The sequence below is a fragment of the Danio aesculapii genome, chromosome 17, assembly GCF_903798145.1.
Source record: "Danio aesculapii chromosome 17, fDanAes4.1, whole genome shotgun sequence".
NCBI classification, from domain to species: Eukaryota; Metazoa; Chordata; class Actinopteri; order Cypriniformes; family Danionidae; genus Danio; species Danio aesculapii.
This window is the reverse complement of record NC_079451.1, coordinates 46,096,365-46,118,331: the sequence shown is the minus strand read 5'-3', so window position 1 is coordinate 46,118,331 and position 21,967 is coordinate 46,096,365. Positions and strand designations below refer to the sequence as shown.

At 33.4% G+C, this 21,967-nt stretch overlaps 1 protein-coding gene across 3 annotated transcripts in view; it reads right to left on the bottom strand.

Annotated features, from left to right (window-relative positions):
• Positions 1 to 21,967, bottom strand: part of sash1b (SAM and SH3 domain containing 1b) — a 234,262-nt gene that overhangs the window by 66,980 nt on the left and 145,315 nt on the right. Inside the window, exon 1 of one of the 3 annotated variants that reach the window (XM_056476542.1) lies at positions 8,294 to 8,426. The exons of the other annotated variants lie outside the window; for them this stretch is intronic. Coding sequence (XP_056332517.1) covers positions 8,294 to 8,413 — 120 coding nt within the window. The 5' untranslated portion in view covers positions 8,414 to 8,426. Of the gene's footprint in view, positions 1 to 8,293; positions 8,427 to 21,967 lie in introns of those variants that run through there. 3 annotated transcript variants of the gene reach the window in all.

The window sequence follows — 21,967 nt, the reverse complement described above, 5'->3', positions numbered from 1 at the left end:
ATGGAAATCAACTATAAACTGTAAACTGGAGTTTTATCTCACACATGATCTCAAGTCTAGGACTAAGTCTTTGACTTCAAGTTTAAAAGCAAAATAACAACAACAACAACAATAATAATTATAACAATAACAACAATTATAATAATAATAATAATAATAATAATAATAATAATAAATAACAATAATAGTAATAATAATAACTTAAACTACAATTATATGCAGGTTTATTTTTATAGGTATAATAATAATAATAATAATAATAATAATAATAATAATAATAATAATAATAATAATAAATAATAATAAAATAATAATAATAAATAATAATAATAGTAATAATAATAACTTAAACTACAATTATATGCAGGTTTATTTTTATAGGTATAATAATAATAATAATAATAATAATAATAATAATAATAATAATAATAATAATAATAATAAAATAATAATAAAATAATAATAAATAATAATAATAATAACTTAAAATACAATTATTTGCAGGTTTATTTTTATAGGTATAATAATAATAATAATAATAATAATAATAATAATAATAATAATAATAATAATAATAATAAATTACAAACCAAATAAAACTGCAATTATAAGAAATTTTATTTTGTATGAGTTTAATGATAATAAATAAAAAAATAAATAAAATGGGGTTCATAATAAATTGCAATTATATGTACATTTAATTATATACTTGTAAATTATAAATTATAAATTAAATTCTAAAGTAAATTGAAGAAAAATAATAATAGTATTATTACAATAAATTATATTTAATAATACTAATAATAATGATAATAATGAATCTATATATTTATATAATTATTAAAGTTTTATATAAAATATTTACATATGTGTTTTTAAATATTTGTTTTATTTAGTATATTCTCAGTTGTAATTTTTATCATAAGTAGTAAAAAAGTTAATTAAAACTAAATTAAATTAGTTCAATTAGTATATATTTTTATTTAATGTGATAATTTTAAAAAATGTTGAAAAAAATGTAATATAAATAAACAACAATAACAATAATAAATAATAATAATAAATATAAATACAATAATAAGAATAATAATAATTAGAATAATAAATAAATATAATAATATTATTAAAAATTAAAATAATATTAATAATACTAATAATAATACCAATAAATAATAATAATAATAATAATAATAACAATAATAATAATAATAAACTAAAATTATATTTAGATGAATCATTCATTCATTCATTCATTTTCTTTTTGGCGTAGTTTCTTTATTAATCTGGGGTCGCCACAGCGGAATGAACCGCCAACTTATCCAGCATATGTTTTACGCAGCGGATGGCCTTTCAGCTGCAACCAATCACTGGGAAACATGCATACACACTCATTCACACACATACACTACGGACAATTTAGCTTTACCCAATTCACCTAAAGCGCATGTGTTTGGACTTGGGGAAACCGGAGCACCCGGAGGAAACCCACGCGAACGCAGGGAGAACATGCAAACTCCACACAGAAACGCCAACTGACCCTGTTGGCTTGAACCAGCAACCTTCTTGCTGTGAGGCGATCATGCTACCCACTGCGCCACTGTGTCACCAGTGGGACCTGATCATGACAGTCTCGTTACAGGCTTTTAAATGAGGCCTAGAAAATGGACAGAATGAGTGTGTATCAGCAGGTGCATCATCTCCTGTGCGTGTCCCCATTAACCAGGGACCCCTGATCATGATGAATGAACATCACAGCATTTATAATGGCCGTGATTCTCCAGCTTATCAGACTGTAGGACTGAGCGGCAGACGAGGGTCATGCTATATTAACCTTAATTACTCCTCAACAGCTCCAGAGAGAGCAAATCTCTGAGGAGGACCAGACTGACACATTAATTACATTCATACAGACTAGGGCTGCACAATAGCATTCAGCATCGTATAGTCACATTGCAGGATTCACAATGTTGATTATATTTGACCAGGTGCCACAAAACACAGGATTTTTAGAGTCACTACCAAGATTAACCACAATACAGTGAAGGTTTAACATCTGCATGTGTTTTTAAGGCCTGTGCCTGAGGATTTAACATTGAGGTTTAGAACATTTGGACACATAAAAATGATGTTTGGAGGCGTAACAAAGATTAATTGCATTTAATTATTCATTTATTCATTTTCCTGTAGCTTTGTCCCTTTATTCATCAGGGGTCGCCACAACGGAATGAACCGCCAACTTATTCCGCATATGTTTTACACAGCGGATGCCCTTACAGCTGCAACCCAGTACTGGGCAACACCCATACACATCAATTTAGCTCACCAAATTCACCTAGCGCATGTCTTTGGAGTGTGGGGGAAACCGGAGCAACTGGAGGATACCCACACGAACACGGGGAGAACATGCAAACTCCACACAGAAATGCCAACTGTCCCAGCCGGGACTCAAACTAATGACCTTCTTGCTGTGAGGCCTTCTTAACCACTGAGCCACTGTGTCGCCCTTCAATGATTATTTATACAATAAATATGATATAATGTTATAGTGTTAATTTACATATACATATTTCTCAGAATTGATTTAGTCTTGTTTCTGGTCCAAATATCTACACTTCAAACCTAAACACAAGATTATTTTGCTTACCCCATTGGCAGATTATTTAGCTTGTAAACTTATTATTCCTAAATATGAAAATAAGATATATTTTTAGATATTTCAACTAGAAACAAGACAACGCTAAGTAGGGCTGTGCAATTAATCGAAATCGAATTGCAATCGCAGGAGGCTGCGATATGGAATATACAGTTGAAGTCAGAAGTATTAGCCCCCCTTTTGAATTTGTTTTTCTTTTTGAAATATTTCCCAAATGATGTTTAACAGAGCAAAGAAATTTTCACAGTATGTCTGATAATATTTTTTCTTCTGGAGAAAGTCTTATTTGTTTTATTTCGGCAAGAATAAAGGCAGTTTTTGATTTTTTAAAAAACATTTTAAGGTCAACATTATTAGCTATATTTTTTCTCCGATAGTCTACAAAACAAACCAACATTATCAATAACTTGCCTAATTACCCTAACCTGCCTAGTTGACCTAATTAACCTTAAGCTTTTAAATGTCACTTTAAGCTGTAGAGAAGTGTCTTGAAAAATATCTAGTCAAATATTATTTACTGTCATCATGGCAAAGACAAAATAAATCAGTTATTAGAGATGAGTTATTAAAACTATTATGTTTAGAAATGTGTTGAAGAAATCTTCTCTCCGTTAAACAGAAATAGGGGAACAAAATAAACAGGGGGGCTAATAATTCAGGGGGGTTAATAATTCTGACTTCAACTGTATATGTATTATATAATTTCCCCTGCCCAGAGCAAATGCGAGACTGCTGTCTGTGCATGACAGTCTTACTAGCCAATTGAGTGAGCATACTTTTGTTCTGCCCAATCAGAACTTTTCGATCTGCCTCTTATCAGACTTTTTAGTTGGCTGAATGTTCGGAGTTTTTATAATTATTATTTTTTTGTTTGTACAATAAGCTGCACTATAATTTGAGTTGAACTTGTTTACAGAAAGGTAAGGTTGTTTTATTTGTGTTTACTGCTTGCTCTAGAGAAAAATGAGTGTTTAATAGGGTATATGCCGAGTATTGTTCCCATACTGAAAAACTTCAGCTGACTTGTGAGTTTTTTTCTATTTTACACGGTTCCTTTTACAGCATCGATGTTGTAATGTAACTCAAATACAATCAGTTAAATAGACTTTGGCATTCATTTAGTTGCTCAAGTGTAAAACGAGACAAAAAGCCGTTTGCTCGCACGCGCCTGTCAGAATCGACAGGCTAGCACAGAAGCTCCATTGAATATACTGTGGTAAAATAAATGCTCATATTATAAAGACATGGCGGGAAAAATGTAATTTAATACAGTGCTTCTTGTACAATCTGAGACCCACTTTATATCGTATATCACTCAGCCAGTGGAGATCGCTGATTTTTAAAGAAAGCAGACATTAAACGCACCGCATTTGCATTGGCATACACTTCACCGGAAACGATTAACCCAGGTTACTGGAAAATTAAAAGTTAAATTACATCCTATTTCTGAATATTTAAAAACAAATTTGAATAATAGTTGAAGTTAAAATCTTTTCGGTTGCTCTTTTTAAACTAACACTCACTGCTTTTTAGCAGTTACGATACAGATTATTGAACTGTGAAGCTTGACTACAAAATTATATCGCAAATCAAATCAAAATCACAATATGTGCACTGTAAAACCCGATAAGCTAACTCAAACTGTTTGAGGAAAACGATTGTGGCAAACCGTTTAAGTTTTGAAACCAAATGGTCTGAGTACTGTAAACATATATATATATATATATATATATATATATATATATATATATATATATATATATATATATATATATATATACACACATACACACACACATATATATATATATATATATATATATATATATATATATATATATATATATATATATATATATATATGTATATATATATATATATATATATATATATATATATATATATATATATATATATATATATATATATATATATATATATATATGTATATTGAATCATATAAACTTATATTATTTGAGTTCACATCATCAAACATTTAGTGTATTAGTAACTTATATAGATTTGATACCTGAACTTAAAATGCTTGAGTTCAGTTAACTAAACGATTTAAGTCAATGAACTGTTTAGCTACTCAAATAGTTTGAGGAAACCGATTGCGGCAAATGGTTTAAGTTTTGAAACCAAATGGTTTGAGAAGTGTAAGCTTAAATCTATTGAATCATATACACTTATATTATTTGAGTTCATTTCATCAAAAATTTAGTGTATTAACTTATAAAGATTTGACAACTGAACTTAAAATGTTTGAGTTCAGTTCCGCCCAATCAGAACTTTTCAATCTGCCTCTTATCAGTCATTTTTGCTGAGTGTTCTGTATTATTATCTTACCCAATTCACCTACTGTATAGCACATGTGTTTGGACTGTGGGGGGAAACCGGAGCACCCGGAGGAAACACATGCCAACACGAGGAGAACATGCAAACTCCATACAAAAATGCCAGCTGACCCAGCCGGGACTTAAACCAGCGGCCTTCTTGCTGTGAGGCGATCGTGCTAACTGCTTTCTAAAAATCCTGACCATACATAGCAGGGTCTTACTGTATATGCACAGTTTACACATGAATACAAGCTTACATCTGCCAGCGCGCACACACACAAAAAGCAGTCTGACCCACTCTGGCTGGGAAACAGGAAATGACACAAGCAGGAATTCTCAGGGATATGTTTCAGCAGCATCACTGTCATTGATTAACCCACGCAAACACGTGGAGGGAAAACGTCTTAAAGGAAGGACGGACGAGTGTGTTGTGCAGCTGGAGCGTCTCCGAGTGTGTGAGGAATTCCTGGTTTTCTGTGGCTCTGGCTGCGGGATGCACAAGCGTGCTGAAACGTTTAAGCAGACGAGGTTCTTTAATTAAATACATCTGCTCTGATCGCTTCCTGTCTGCTTCTCACACACGTCCTGGATTCAGTTCAACTCTCATCACTCATCTCAACACGATCACTCATACAGTATTTAGTCATTTAGCAAAATGACTCATATAATAATGATTCACTCATTTTCTCTATTCTGAATCCCAGAGTTGTGGCTAGAAGTGCATCCACTGTGTAAAACATATGCTGGATAATTTTACGCGGTTCATTCCGCTGTGGCGACCCTTGATAAAAAAAGGGACTAAGCTGAAGGAATATGAATGAATGAACAAATGATTCTTAGAGTAAAATATTTTGCTTAATACTACATTTAATTTATTGGGATCCACCTTGATAACAAGTACAGTGTGAGGGGGGGATGGTGGGTTAATATTGGAAATATTGGTAATATGGGAATAATAATTTCAAAGGAGCTGTTAACAATGGAATGACAGAAGGAGAAAGTGCTGAACTACTGAAGTGTATTTATTACTTTATATAAAAGACTTTTTTGGTGATGGCAGCTTAAGACGCCTCTCATATGGAGAATGAAGTCACATGCATCACTCAGATGTGAGTTTTTAACAGACTTCAACAGAGTGTAAAAATCTCGATGGTTCTGTGGGTCTCGTCTATCGAATCATGATCTTTATTTTGTATTTTCTATTGGATTCAAGTCAGGTGATTGGCTGGGCCATTCTACAGCTTGATTTTCTTTCTCTGAAAGCATTTAAAATTTCTTTGGCTGTGTTTTGGATCATTGTCTTGCTGAAATGTCCACCCTGGTTTCATCGTCATCCTCCTGCTAATGTAGATGTTGGACTGAGGCAGCTAATATTCATTTACGCAGAGAGTTGCTGAAGAACTACTGAGAGATTTTAGCTGCTGTCTGGGCTTTCACTGACTTTCTACACCTCCCTTTTTTCATGTGTTCAATACTTTTTCCCTGCGTCATTTCATTTTATTACACATAACTTAATTTGTATTCTTATCATATATGTATTCATACATATATGTAAAAGTCAACAGCACCTTTAGAAGTATGTTTTCTGAGAAAAATGATGATGTGTTCAATACTTATTTTCCCTGCTGTATATATATATATATATATATATATATATATATATATATATATATATATATATATATATATATATATATATACAGTATATATGAAAAGAAACCTAAATTTTTCTTCTAAAATCAGCATTTTTCTCAGCCTCTTTTGTTTGTTTACTGACTTTAAAGGGATTGAAAATAGTCATAAAAGTGATATTACTGAACATACACACATTTTCCTACTAAATGTGTGTATGTTCAGTAAAGTTCATATAGTTGAAGTCAGAATTATTAGCCCCCCTGTTAATTTTTTTCTCCCAATTTCTGTTTAATGGAGAGAAGATTTTTTTTCAGCACATTTCTAAACATAATAGTTTTAATAACTCATCTCTAATAACTGATTTATTTTATCTTTGCCATGATGACAGTAAATAATATTTGACTAGCTATTTTTCAAGATACTTCTATACAGCTTAAAGTGACATTTAAAGGCTTAACTAGGTTAATTAGTTTAACTAGGCAGGTTAGGGTAATTAGGCAAGTTATTGTATAATGATGGTTTATTCTGTAGACAGTCGAAAAAATGTATAGCTTAAAGGGGCTAATAATGTTGACCTTAAAATGTTTATTAAAATATTAAAACTGCTTTTATTCTAGCTGAAATAAAAAAATAAGACTTTCTCCAGACGATAAAATATTGAATGGGCCATTACTGACCATAAAAACTCATTTAAAATCTTTTCTTACAAGCCTGACATTCACACAGTTTATCATCTTCAGGATCTGAATAAAAAACACCCGAATGAATGACAAAATCTACACCATAATCAAAGCCAGACAAGCCTGAACCCCAGACACAGCAGGGCTATCTGTCACATGCTCTATAAATCTACATTTTCCCATCTTCTCCCAAATAAATTCAAGATGCAGCAATTTGTAACATCATTAAAATCTTACAAATGTGTCAATTCTGAAGAATTAAAGACACAAGGAGGAAAAGAGCATTCAAAAAACTCTATTATGCAAATATATGTAAAAAAAAAAGACAGCCAATCAGAATTCAGCATTCAAACACATGTAAGGAATAGACCAATTGGAAATTCTCACTGACATTCTCCCTTTGTACGTGTCATCAGAGGGGGAAAGCCCCGCCCATTAGTGACTGTCTCTCCATGATTAGTAAAGGACGTTAGTCTTGTTTTTGAATCTGCCACTATGCTGACACACAGGCATTTATAGCTCCGCCTACTTTTGAACAGAGCACAATCTCATTTGAATTTAAAGCGACAGTCACCAAAATACCACAATTAGGATAAACGCCTAAAAGCTGCAGCTTCAAACAGTTATAAAACATTATCTGTGTGATATTTTGAGCTGAAACTTCACACACACACTCTAGGGACATCAGAGACTTATTTTACAACTTGTAAAAAGGGGCATAATAAGTCCCCTTTTAACATAAAACCCACAAAACGGCATACAAGACAATTTAAAGCTGAAGCGATCTTCAACAAACAACTTTAAACACAAAAAGTGAACAACATCCATGCAAAAATTACTCCCGGATGGTTTTCAAATCTAAAACAAACTAACCATAAACAGCCGGCATCTGTTGGTCGTGACAAGCACTGAAAACACATGTAAGTCTATCAAATCATCATGACAGTAAGAATATGTTCATATACAAGCTCTTCAGTCAGACTCACCACTGTTTTACACTCTATCATGCGGATCGTCCATCTGTCCTCAACACGAATCTCTGAATGCTCAAACTTTCCCTGGACGCTCAAAGAACAATACAGACGGCTGTGACCCCACACACACATCCATCACAGAGGCGGACACAGCTGACGACAGCAGATCTGGAGCAGGGTGGAGCTGCAAAACTCTCTCACTCTCTCTCCTGCTCCCTCCCTCTCTCTCTTGTAGAAACATTTAATTCTCAGTGGTGTTTTAACAACATTGTCTGTGTGTGATGCAAGGGAAACTAATCTACATTTTTGTGGTGTTAACTTAATTATTTTTTTTATTTATTTAAAATAAAAAGTTTATTTTTTGAAGTTTTTTTTTTTTTTGTCAAACTTTGTTGTTAAAAATCTCTCTCAAACTCAAATTCAAATTCAAAGAGCTTTATTGGCATGACTGTGAAATAAAGCACAATGTTACCGAAGCACTAACAATACACATAGTACAAAACATACATACACACTAACTGGCCAATTTATTAGGTACTCCTTACTAGTACCGGGTTGGACCCCCTTTTGCCTTCAGAACTGCCTTAATCCTTTGTGGCACAGATTCAACAAGGTACTGGAAATATTCCTCAGAGATTTTGGTCCACATTGACATGATAGCATCATGCAGTTGCTGCAGATTTGTCGGCTGCACATCCATGATGAGACTCTCCCATTCCACCACATCCCAAACGTGCTCTATTGGATTGAGCTCTGGTGACTGTGGAGGCCATTTGCGTACAGTGAACTCATTGTCATGTTCATGAAACCAGTCTGAGATGATTCACACTTTATGACATGGCGTGTTATCCTGCTGGAAGTAGCCATCAGTAGATGTGTACACTGTGGTCATAAAGGGATGGACATGGTCAGCAACAATACTCAGGCAGGCTGTGGTGTTGACATGATGCTCAATTGGTACTAATGGGCCCAAAGTGTGCCAAGAAAATATCCCCCACACCATTACACCACAACCACCACTAGCCTGAACCATTGATACAAGGCAGGATAGATCCATGCTTTCATGTTGTTGACGCCAAATTCTGACCCTACCATATAAATGTTGCTGCAGAAACTGAGACTCATCAGACCAGGCAACATTTTTCCAATCTTCTATTGTCCAATTTTGGTGAGCTTCAGTTTCCTGTTCTTAGCTGACAGGAGTGGCACCCGGTGTGGTCTTCTGCTGCTGTAGCCCATCCGCCTCAAGGTTGGATGTGTTGTGCGCTCAGAGATGCTCTTCTGCATACCTCGGTTGTAGCAAGTGTTAATTTGAGTTTTTGTTGCCTTTCTATTAGCTCGATTTAGTCTGGCCATTCTCCTCTGACACCAACAAGGCATTTGCCAAGGACAGATGTACCTAATAAAGTGGCCGGTGAGTGTAGATAAAAGTAATATAAATAATAATAATAAACAAACCCATATACATATCTGCTAATATTACACAACAAAAACACAACACGCCTCTTTAGATCTAACATTAGCTAAAAAAGTGAATAAACTTACAGTAGCTTGGAATTGTTGAGTTCGACTTAATTTTTATAATTATGCATCTAGTTTATTAACTTTATAATTGTAATGCAACTGGTTTACTAAATTTGTTTAGGTAAAGCCAACTAATCACTTATTACAGTGTAATAATAATAATAAATAAATAAATAATAAATAACATAACACACTGAAAAAAGCGATTAGTTACTCTACATAAAAAAGTGAGTAAACCTGCTGTAGCTTGGAACTGTTGAGTTGACTTGACTTAACTTTTATAATTATGCATATAGTTCATTTACTTATTCATTTACTAATTTGATGGCAACATGTTTACACAGTTTGTGAAGTAAAGTCAACTAATCGCTTTATTAAAAAATAATAAAAGAGTAAATGAATAAATAAACAAAATACACTATGTATAAATCTTTCTGTCTCTCTTTCTCTCTCTCTCTCTCTTTCTTTCTCTCTCTCTCTCACTCTCTCCAGCTGCGCTTCATAAACGGACTCCTGTGTGCTTTAAAATGTGCGTCTGTGAGGCTGATGGGGCACAAACAGATAAGATTACCCTGACAAAAGCTGAACAGACCCATCTTTTAATCAGCACGGGTAAAAAGATACGACCCATATGCTGCTGACCAGAGGGAATCTAATTCAGGACGGAAAAAACCTGAGTTTGATATGAAGAAGTAGTGCAAAGTTAAACAGATGAACAACAGATATTAAGGTAAACAGAAGAAACAAATGTTAGGTTCATACATTAAAGTAAAAATTATAAAAGCATTAGCATGAAGCCTATTTTTTATACAGCATTTTATTTTTCTTCTGGAGAAAGTCTTATTTCTAAAAAATATATCCCCTTTAATAAACTTGTATTTTTTCGATTGTCTGCAGAACAAACCACTTCTGTTGAATGCCTTGCCCAGTTAACCTAATTTGCCTAGTTAACCTAGTTTAAATTGCACTATAGTGTCTAGCAAAATAACTTGTTTAATATTATGTACAGTCATCATGGCAAATCCCCCCAAAAATGAGCTATTATAAAATAATTATTAAAACTGTTATGGTTAAAAAAAACTGAAAAAAAGTTTAAATATTTAATATAATATAATATAATATAATATAATATAATATAATATAATATAATATAATATAATATAATATAATATAATAAATATAATATAATACATATGATAAATATAATATGATATAATATAATACATATGATAAATATAATATAATATAATATAATACATATGATAAATATAATATAATATAATATAATATAATATAATATAATATAATATAATATAATATAATATAATATAATACATATGATAAATAATATAATATAATATAATATAATATAATATAATATAATAATATAATATAATATAATATAATATAATAAATATAATAAATATAATATGATATAATATAATACATATGATAAATATAATATAATATAATATAATATAATATAATATAATATAATATAATATAATATAATATAATATAATATAATATAATAAATATAATATGATATAATATAATACATATGATAAATATAATATAATATAATATAATATAATATAATATAATATAATAAATATAATATGATATAATATGATATAATATAATACATATGATAAATATAATATAATATAATATAATATAATATAATATAATATAATATAATATAATAAATATAATATGATATAATATAATATAATATAATATAATAAATATAATATAATAAATATAATATAATATAATATAATACATATGATAAATATAATATAATATAATATAATATAATATAATATAATATAATATAATATAATATAATATAATATAATATGATATAATACATATGATAAATATAATATAATATAATATAATAAATATAATATAATATAATACATATGATAAATATAATATAATATAATATAATATAATATAATATAATATAATATAATAAATATAATATAATAAAGATAATATATTATCCATTATGATTATGATTAAATCTGACCAGCATGTGTTTGATAGTTTCAGTGAGATTCACAGTGTAGGAAACCAAACATTCCCTTTGTAATGTTGTTGTTTGGTTGAGCCTTAGCTTTCAAACACTCTTGAGCAAAACTGATGTAAAGCTGCACTGAGCACAAAGAGCCTTTAGATGGCAGCAGACACAAGACATTCACACCAACGTCTGCTGGACTGAAATCAGCTGTATTACTTTTCACACTACACCAGGACTTACTTATATGACTCATAAATCCAAATGATCCGCCCTCCTGTAAATTTTCGTTTTCTTTTTTAAATGTTTCCCAAATTATGTTTAACAGAGCAAGGAATTTTACACAGTATTTCCTGTAATATTTTTTCTTCTGGAGAAAGTCTTATTTGTTTTATTTCGTCTTGAATAAAAGCAGTTTTAAATTTTTTAAAACCATTTTAATGTCAATATTATTAGCCCGCTTAAGCTATATTTTTTTCGATTGTCGATTGTATAGAAGTGTCTTGAAAAATATCTAGTCAAATATTATTTACTGTCATCATGGCAAAGATAAAATAAATCACTTATTAGAAATGAGTTATTAAAACTATCATATTTTGAAATAGAAATTGGGGGAAAAACAAACAAGGGGGTTAACAATTTAGGGGGGGCTAATAATTCTGACTTCAACTGTACTACTCGGCTAGCATAATGTTTTTAATGTACTATAGAAGGGGAGTATTTAATTTCAGATGCAACTGAGGATATTTTCAGGTTTCAGCGCAATAGAAACACTAGAATATGCAAAGCTAGCAAAGTAAATTTAACATAAATTAATTACATTTTTACATTAGTGTTGATTTTGGATGTGGCAGCAGTATCTTCTATAAACTCTTGCTTCCAATCTATTATTGGTATCCACCATATTTACTTATATATATTTTATATAAATATCAATCCATTTCATATTACATTTCCACTTGAATGAAGAAAAGTGGGTTCATCTGTGTTCAAAATGTTGAAAACGTTTCACAATTTTCAAGGTTCACAACCGTAAATCAGGGGTGGAGCTTACTGACATGTTAGTAATTAACTTTGTCATGTGATAATTTAAGGTGCCAATCGAAATAAACTGCCTCAAGAATTAACACAGGCACATTTGAAATTTATGCTTCAGCCTACATTTTTGTGAAACTGTAAAAACACATTTAAACATACATTTGACTGCAGCTTTGAGGTAAAATGAACACTAGGGGGTGGTGTGGCACCAACAACTTTCTTCCTTTTCACACTAATGATATCTACCATGACGTATTATAGACTAATAAAGTCTTACTTTTATACAGCTTGTTGCACAACACCAATAAACACCACAAAACAACTTAAAAGTGTCTAAGATTTGTAATATGATACATTTTCATCACCTATCTCCATAAGGACAACTTTTCTTGTGTTATCAGTTTGCTTGGTAAAACCATGTGATCGCAGTCACCTTTCTGTTACATTTGCTTTTGGCTAGGTTTAACAAAGTGTTTAGATCAACCGTTTGTTCAACAATCAGTGCCATCTTGGGGACGTGTATTTGAAATGTACAACAAAACGTACCCTAAGTAGCATATTTCAGATTAGCAAAAATGTAGACGGCGCCCTCTAGAGGATTTGTCATCTCTAGTGTGCAACAAAACATACCCAAAGCAACAATCTGCGCCCTCTTTTGGACTTATATTTGAAATGTCCAACAAAACGTACCCTAAGCTGCATATTTCAAATTTGTAAAAATGTACACAGCGCCCTCTAGAGGATTTGTCATCTCTAAACACACCTGGAGCAACGTATTTTATGCTATGTATGTTTTTCCAATAAGCCTGGGTTGAAAAATTTGTTTGCTGTTACTTCATAATTGATTTTTCAGTCACATGAAATGTTTCCATCTTCACTGATTATATTGAGAATTTTTTTGCACAACACCAATAAATACCACAAAACAACTTAACAGTGTCGATGATTTAAAATTGAATACATTTGCGTCATCTAGCTATCTCCATATGGACAACTTTTCTTGCATTATTAGTTTGCTTAGTAGCTCAACATTGTTGTATTTGTGATGCAGGGCACTCAGTTTCGAGTATGGTAAAGCAAAATTCCATGAATTAAATAAAAGTGATGTAAAATCAAGGTAAAACTATGTGGTTGCAGTCACTTTTCTCTTACGTTTTCTTTTGGCTAGGTTTAGCAGTGTTTAGACCCACCGTTCGTGCAACAATCGGCGCCCTCTTGTGGACGTGTATTAGAAATGTACAACAAAACGTACCCTAAGTAGCATATTTCAGATTAGCAAAAATGTAGACAGCGCCCTCTAGAGGATTTTCATATCTAACGTGCAACAAAACACACCTGGAGCAACAATCGGCGCCCTCTTGTGGACTTATATTTGAAATGTACAACAAAATGTATCCTAAGCTGCATATTTCAAATTTGTTAAAATGTACACAGCGCCCTCTAGAGGATTTGTCATCTCTAACATGCAACAAAACACACCTGGAGCAACATATTTTATATTATGTATATATTTTCAATGATCCTGGGTTGAAAAATAAAGGTTTGCTGTTACTTTATAATTGATTTTTTCACAGTCAAGTATTTCCATCTTTACTAATTATAATGAGACACACCTTGTTCCTTCATTCTGAAACTCAGAGTGTGACAGTGAGTGTGTTTGTGGGTCTGCTCCTCATTAGATCAGTGGCGGTGTTGTGGGTCAGACAGCCGGTCAGGGGTCTGCATCATGTCTGTGTGTGTTTGTGGACGATCGGCTCATGCCAGAGGGCACAGCGATAGCAAAGCGAGTGCCAGAAAGGCCATTTTTGCGCACCAATGAACCAGCAGAGAAACTGAGCCTGTCTGTCCACGTCTCCACTCTGGATTTCACATATTCACTGTCTCTCTCTCACAATAACTGCACTCCAGCCACTCACAGGTCACTTCTCAAATACTCCAGTTTACCACACTTAGCCAGCTATTCACTTCCATTTAGGACAATCAACCTGCAAAAAATCAGAGATCACCATGAGCACATTTACATGGTTTGGACTGTAACTATGCGGTTGCTAGGTGTTTCAAATGTTTTTCAGTGTAACTATGTAGTTGCTAGGGTCTTCTAATAGTTTGTACAGTACCTATGTGGTTGCTATAGTGTTCTAAATGATTAGCACTGCTATTATGCTGTTGCTAAGGTGTTGCAATTGATTTTCACTGTAACTGTGTAGTTGCTATGTGATCTAAATGGTTTCCACTGTAACTATGCAGTTGCTATGGTCTTCTAATAGTTTGTACAGTAACTATGTGGTTGATAGGTGTTCCAAAACTTGTTTGCATGGTAACTATCCATTTGCAAGGGTGTTCTAATAGTTTGTACAGTAACTATGTGGTTGCTAGGTGTTCTAAATAGTTTGTACAGTAACTATCTGGTTGCTAGGTGTTATAAATGATTTGCACTGTAACTATGTGGTTGCTATGGTGTTCTAACAGTTTGCATTGTAACTACTGTATGTGGTTGCTGATGTTCCAAATGGTTTGCCCTGTAGCTATGTAGTTGCTAGTGTGTTCTAAAAGTTTGCACTGTAACTATGTGGTTTCTACTGTGTTCTAAATGGTTTGCAATGTAGCTATGAAGTTGCTAGGGTGTTCTAATAGTTTGTACAGTAAAAATGTGGTTGCTTGGTGTTCTAAATGGTTTGCACTGTAACTATGTGGTTCATTTGGTGTTCTAATAGATTGCATTGTAACTACTGAATGTGGTTGCTAGGTGTTCCAAATGGTTCACCCTGTAACTATGTGGTTGCTAGGGTGTTATAAATGGTTTGCAATGTAACTATGTTGTTGCTAGGGTGTTCTAATAGTTGTACTGTAACTATGTAGTTGCTAGGTGTTCTAAATGTTTTGCACTGTAACTATATAGTTGCTATTGTTTTCTAATAGTTTGCACTGTAATTATGTGGATGCTATGGTGTTCCAATAGTTTGCACTGTAACTACGTGGTTGCTAGGGTGTTCCAAATGGTTTGCACTGTAACTTTGTTGTTGCTATGGTGTTCCAAATGTTTTGCATTGTAACTATGCTGTTGCCAGGTGTTATAAATGGTTTGGACAGTATGCAGTTGCTAGGGTGTTAAGTGTATGTGTGTGTGTGTGTATTTAGTGCATTATTATATATAAAGCAGATGCACTTCCCTACAAAATCATCCCAATCGATCTAAAATGGTGACTTCTTTCCAAGCTATTCAGGTCATCTAGTGAAATTGTATTTATATCGCAGTATATATTGCAGAACTAAACAAAAGCAATGTCATTTTTCCCCAATATAGTTCAACTCTACACTAAACCTTGTCTAACATGATAAGTGTACCTCAGGGAGCGAGAAGCGGGCCTCTTCAGTGAGAATCACAGGGTGTGTTTCTGCTAGTGTTTGTCCAGAGCAGTGAAGTGAAAGCACATGTGACTCATAACAGCTATCAGTCAAACTCAGGCGAGACGCTTGCAGGATTTCTGCTCTCTCTCGGGGTCATCAGCCAGAGTTAGTCATGTTGTGTGTGAATGTGAACTCAGAACGACCCTCTGTGTATGAACTGCCCCAAAGCATGTCCAGCGGGCCGCGTGCAGCTGTGAAGATAAAGGCCAGCATATTTATTTAGCCGTTGCATTATGACGCTTTAATTGCGGCCTCTTGAAAAATCAGGGCTGATTCAGAGCTGTGCCAGATGTTTTGATGTTCCAGCATCTCACACAATTACACCAATCAACACGTCAATGCTAATTACCTATGCTAATTATAATTTACCAACGCATGTCGTGAATGCATGACATTTTATGAGCGCATCTCATACTTGCATGTCATTTTGTTGCAGTAGGAATATCAGCAATACAAGCTGTCAAATTTGATTCATTCCAATCAATCATTCCAATCAATCAATCAATCAATCAATCAATCAATCAATCAATCAATCAATCAATCAATCAATCAATCAATCAATCAATCAAAAGACTTGTTTTCTTCCTTTTCACAGTAATGCTTTTTACCATGACATATTATTGATGAATAAAGGATTATTTCCATTGTTACATATTTGTGTTATTTGTGCTCTGTTTGTGTTTTCTCTCTCTCGCTCTGCTCTCCCATATCTGCTTTCATTATTCACAGGTTCCGTTCATTGGTCTATTCAGCTGTCATTTCTCATTTCTCCCCCGGTTACGTCATTCTTACGTCACATCCAATAAGCAAAGACCACCCACCATAAAAGAGCGCGACAGACCACTCTCCCCCCCTCTCTTTTCCCTTTCGTGTCTTGTTTTCTTGTTGCGTTGCGAAAAAACCAGTCTAACTGTGTATTTTGTTGTTGCCCGTTTCTGTGTGCACGTTATCCCTCCGTTATTTGTAGATCCCTCCATTTCTCTGTTTAAACGTTGTTTACGAGGCTTGGACGAAGCGGACAGGTAAGAAGGTCACGTGACATACATTTTGCAACACTTAGGACCACTCTTCTGTATAGTACATTAGGTTAGGGGCGAGCACCACCCCTTGTACTTTTAGATAGATAGATAGAGTAGACAGTCGGACTCGGAAGACTCTTCGCGTGCTAATTATTTTGTTTCACATAGTTAGTTAGCTAGATGCTTCTGGGAAGTTAGATTTAGTTTGGGTTTTGTTCTTTTCGTTCCTTTAGCGCCACCCACGTCCCTTCTGCCAGCTCTCCTGTCTTTGTATTTGTTTCAGTGTTGTAAATATTGTAAATAGTATATTTTGCCTTACTTTATTTTCTTTATTTTGGAATTATTCATTGAATATTCAATTATTCAATTAATTTTTGTCCACTTTGGGAAATATAAATAAAACTCACAATTTTGGTATTATTTTGGTTGTCTTTGGCACTTATTTACTGTTTGTATAAATATATTTTAATTACAAATAAATGTCAAACCCCACCATCCCCTGGACTAACATCAGGGGTTTGTAACACCATGCAAGTATGTAAATCAATCAATCAATAAATAAATCTTTCTTCCTTTTCACGTTAATGATATTTACCACGACATACTATTGATGAATAAAGAATTATTTCCATGCACGTTTGTTGCACAACCAATCAATCAATCAATCAAACAACATTTCTTCCTATTCACACTAATGATATTTACCATGACATATAATTGACGAATAAAACATTATTTCCATGCACGTTACTCACAATCAATCAATCAATCAATCAATCAATCAATCAATCAATCAATCAATCAATCAATCAATCAATCAACTTTTCTTCCTTTTCTCACTAATGATATTTACCATGACGTATTATTGATGAATAAAGCATTATTTCCATGCACTTTGTTGCACAATCAATCAATCAATCAATCAATCAATCAATCAATCGAACACATTTTTTTTCCTTTTCACACTAAATAAACTGATATTTACCATGATGTATTATTGACGAATAAAAGATGATATTTAGGTAGTATGTTGCATAATCAATCAACTAACCAACCAACCTCAAAATCAATCAATCAATCAACCAACCAACCAACCAACCAACCAACCAACCAATCAATCAATCAGTCCAACAACTTTTCTTCCTTTTCTCACTAATGATTTTAACCATGACATAATTGATGAATAAAGGATTATTTCCATGCAGTTTGTTGCACAACTAACCAATCAATCAATCAATCAATCATTTCTTATCAATCTATCGATTGATCTATCGATTTTTAATCAATCTTTTTATTTGTAATACTTTAACTGGGATATTAGTCACACACTGTGTAAATATTAGTAAATTAGTGGTTTACATATTTTGTGATTCATGTTTCTTTGTCCCATATACTTTGAATTACATTTGGACATGTAAAAACGTGACTTTTATTGATCTTTTTAATAGTGTGAAGTAATATATTGTCTGTATTGTTGTTGTAAATTATATATTTAAAACAATATATTGTATAACAAATGCTCTATATAATTTCTATAATAAATAAATAAAAACATTTCTTATACAATATATTGTTTTTGTATATTTAATAATTAATGGATATTTTTCACAGTTAAAACTTTAACAACAAATTATCTTTACAAACAAACAAACACCAAATTAATATGTTAAAAACAAACATCACCAAACACATTTCATATATATGATTAAAATATTTGATTATATTTATATTTTATAATTTAATAATGAAATCATAAAAATATTATAAGCATTGTCCCAGTAAATAGCGCATTTATCATGTATGGCCATACACGCAAAGCGCTTTACAATCATGGGGGGTGGGGTCTTTCCACACCACCACCAGTGTGCAGCATCCACTTGGATGATGCAACAGCAGCCACAGGACAACAGCTACAGAGCGCTCACCACACACCATCTATTGGAGAGACAGTGATCGAGCCAATTCGGTGGATGGCCATGATTGGGAGGCCATGATAAGTAAGGACCAATGGAGGGAATGTGGCCCAGACACCAGGGTTACATTTTTTACGAGAAGTGCCATGGGATTTTAATGACCACAGAGAGTCAGGACTTCAGTTTAACATCTCATCCGAAAGACGGCATTCACCAGTATAGTGTCCCCTTCACTATACTGGGGCATTAGGACTCATACAGACCGCAGGTTGAGCCCCCTGATGGCCTCACTAACAGCACTTCCAACAGCAACCTAGTTTTCCCATGTGATCTCCCATCTAGGTACTGACCAGGCTCAGCCCTGCTTAGCTTCAGTGAGTAACCTTGGGCTGCAGGGTGATATGGCTGTGGCCAAATCACCAAAATAAATTAGTCCCTTATTTATCAGCTGTCGCCACAATGGAATGAACCACCAGTTTTCAGGAATGAATCACCAGTTTCCAGTTTTACACAGCAGATGCCCTTTCAGCCGCAACCTAGTACTGGGAAACAAATATACACCCATTCACATATACACTACAGCCAATTTTTTTTTTTTTTTGATTACCCTATTCACATAGTGCATGTCTTTGGACTGTGGGGGGAAACCAGACCACCCGGAGAAAACCCATGCCAGCACAGGGAGAACATGCAAACTCCACTGGCCAAAATGCCAACTGGCCCAGTCAGGACTCGAACCAGCGACTTTCGTGCTATGAGGTGACAGTGCTAACCACTGAGCCACCGTGCCACCATGCATCATGTTAAATATGACATTGTTACATTTAAAATAAGAAATTCAGCAGAGAACAAAATATAAATTAAGAATAAATCACCAGAGTAACTACATTTGTAATTACAGTAATTGCATAAAATAATGAAAACTTATTTTGACAAAATATCCCAAAACGTAAGCCTTGTTACAGAATAGTCCCACTTTCAGAACAATGTGCCTGAATCATTGGTGCACAACACCATAAAACCCTTTATTCAGAAAGTAAATTTTACACTGACATTAACAGTGACAAATGAAAGATGCGCAACCGACCCAATGGACTCATCAACTGAGGAACATAAAGTAAACAGACTGTAAATATGACTGTGAGCGCTGGGTTTATGAGGTCTGTGTGGGCCGTCTAACCAGGACAGACAGCTAAGTGAATTCTGACAGGTCTCTGGAGGCGCCCAGGGTTAAACAGACGCGTCTCTTTGTAGCCAACTGTCACTCCTGATGAACCAACACACTAAAACAGACACACTGGCAGATCCACAACACCTGAAACAACAGCTCCAATAACATGACAACTACACTTGTGTGTGCTTGCGGCAATAAATACATCAATATAACGCAATATAGATCTTTAAATCTGAAATCGATATAGAGGTACAACATGGCTGCAGTAAATAAAACATTCTGAAACCTTAGCAACTGCATAGTAACAGGCAAAAATCTGAACTGCTTAGCAACCGCTAGGCAATCTCTAACATAACGTAATTTCACATTGTTTACATACTGTACATGGCCGTGTACAGAAATGTGATTTTTGCCTGTTACTATGCAGTTGCTAAGGTTTCAGAATGTTTTATTTACTGCAGCCATGTTGTTGCTATGATATGAGTGTAGTTTCTAGGGTATTTTGAATGCATCTACTGTAACTTTACAGTTGCGTTGGTATTTTGAGTGTCTCAAGTACAGTAGTTTTCATTGTAAATATGGTTGCTAAGGCATTTTAAGATTTGTTTTTTTACCATACATGTTGTATGTGGTTAATATGGTAATCTGAGTGTTTTTAGTTTACTCTGCAGTTGCTAGGGTGATCTTAATGTTTTGAACTGTAATTATGTTGTTGCAAGGGTGTTCTTATGGGCTTGTATTGTAACTATGTTGTTACTAAGGTGTTCTAATTGATTTGCACTGTGTGGTTGGTAACTTGCTCTAAATGGTTTGAACTGTAACATTGTTGTTGCTAGGGTGTTCTAAACAGTTACAACTGTAATGTTGTTGCTAGGGTGTTCTAAATGGTTTGAACTGTAACATTGTTGTTGCTAGGGTGTTCTAAATGGATTGAACTGTAACATTGTTGTTGCAAGGGTGTTCTAAATGGTTTGAATTGTAACATTGTTGTTGCAAGGGTGTTCTTATGGACTTGTATTGTAACTATGTTGTTACTAAGGTGTTCTAATTGATTTGCACTGTGTGGTTGGTAACTTGCTCTAAATGGTTTTAATTGTAACATTGTTGTTGCAAGGGTGTTCTAAATGGTTTGAACTGTAACATTGTTGTTGCTAGGGTGTTCCAAATGGTTTGAAATGTAACATTGTTGTTGCTAGGGTGTTCTAAATGGTTTGCACTGTAACTATGTTTTTGCTATGGTGTTCTAAATAATTTGCACTGTAACGTTGTTGTTAGGATGTTCTAGATGGTTTGAACTGTACCATTGTTGTTGTTAGGGTGTTCTAAATGGTTTGAATTGTAACATTGTTGTTGCTAGGGTGTTCTAAATGGTTTGAACTGTAACATTGTTGTTGCTAGGGTGTTCTAAATGGTTTACACTGTAACTATGTTATTGCTAGGTTGTTCTAAATAATTTGCACTGTAACATTGTTGTTGCTAGGGTGTTCAAAAATAATTTGCACTGTAACTTTGCAGTTGCTACTGTGTTCTAATAGTTTTCACAGTAGCTATGTGGTTGCTACAGTGCTCTAACAGTTTGTTCAG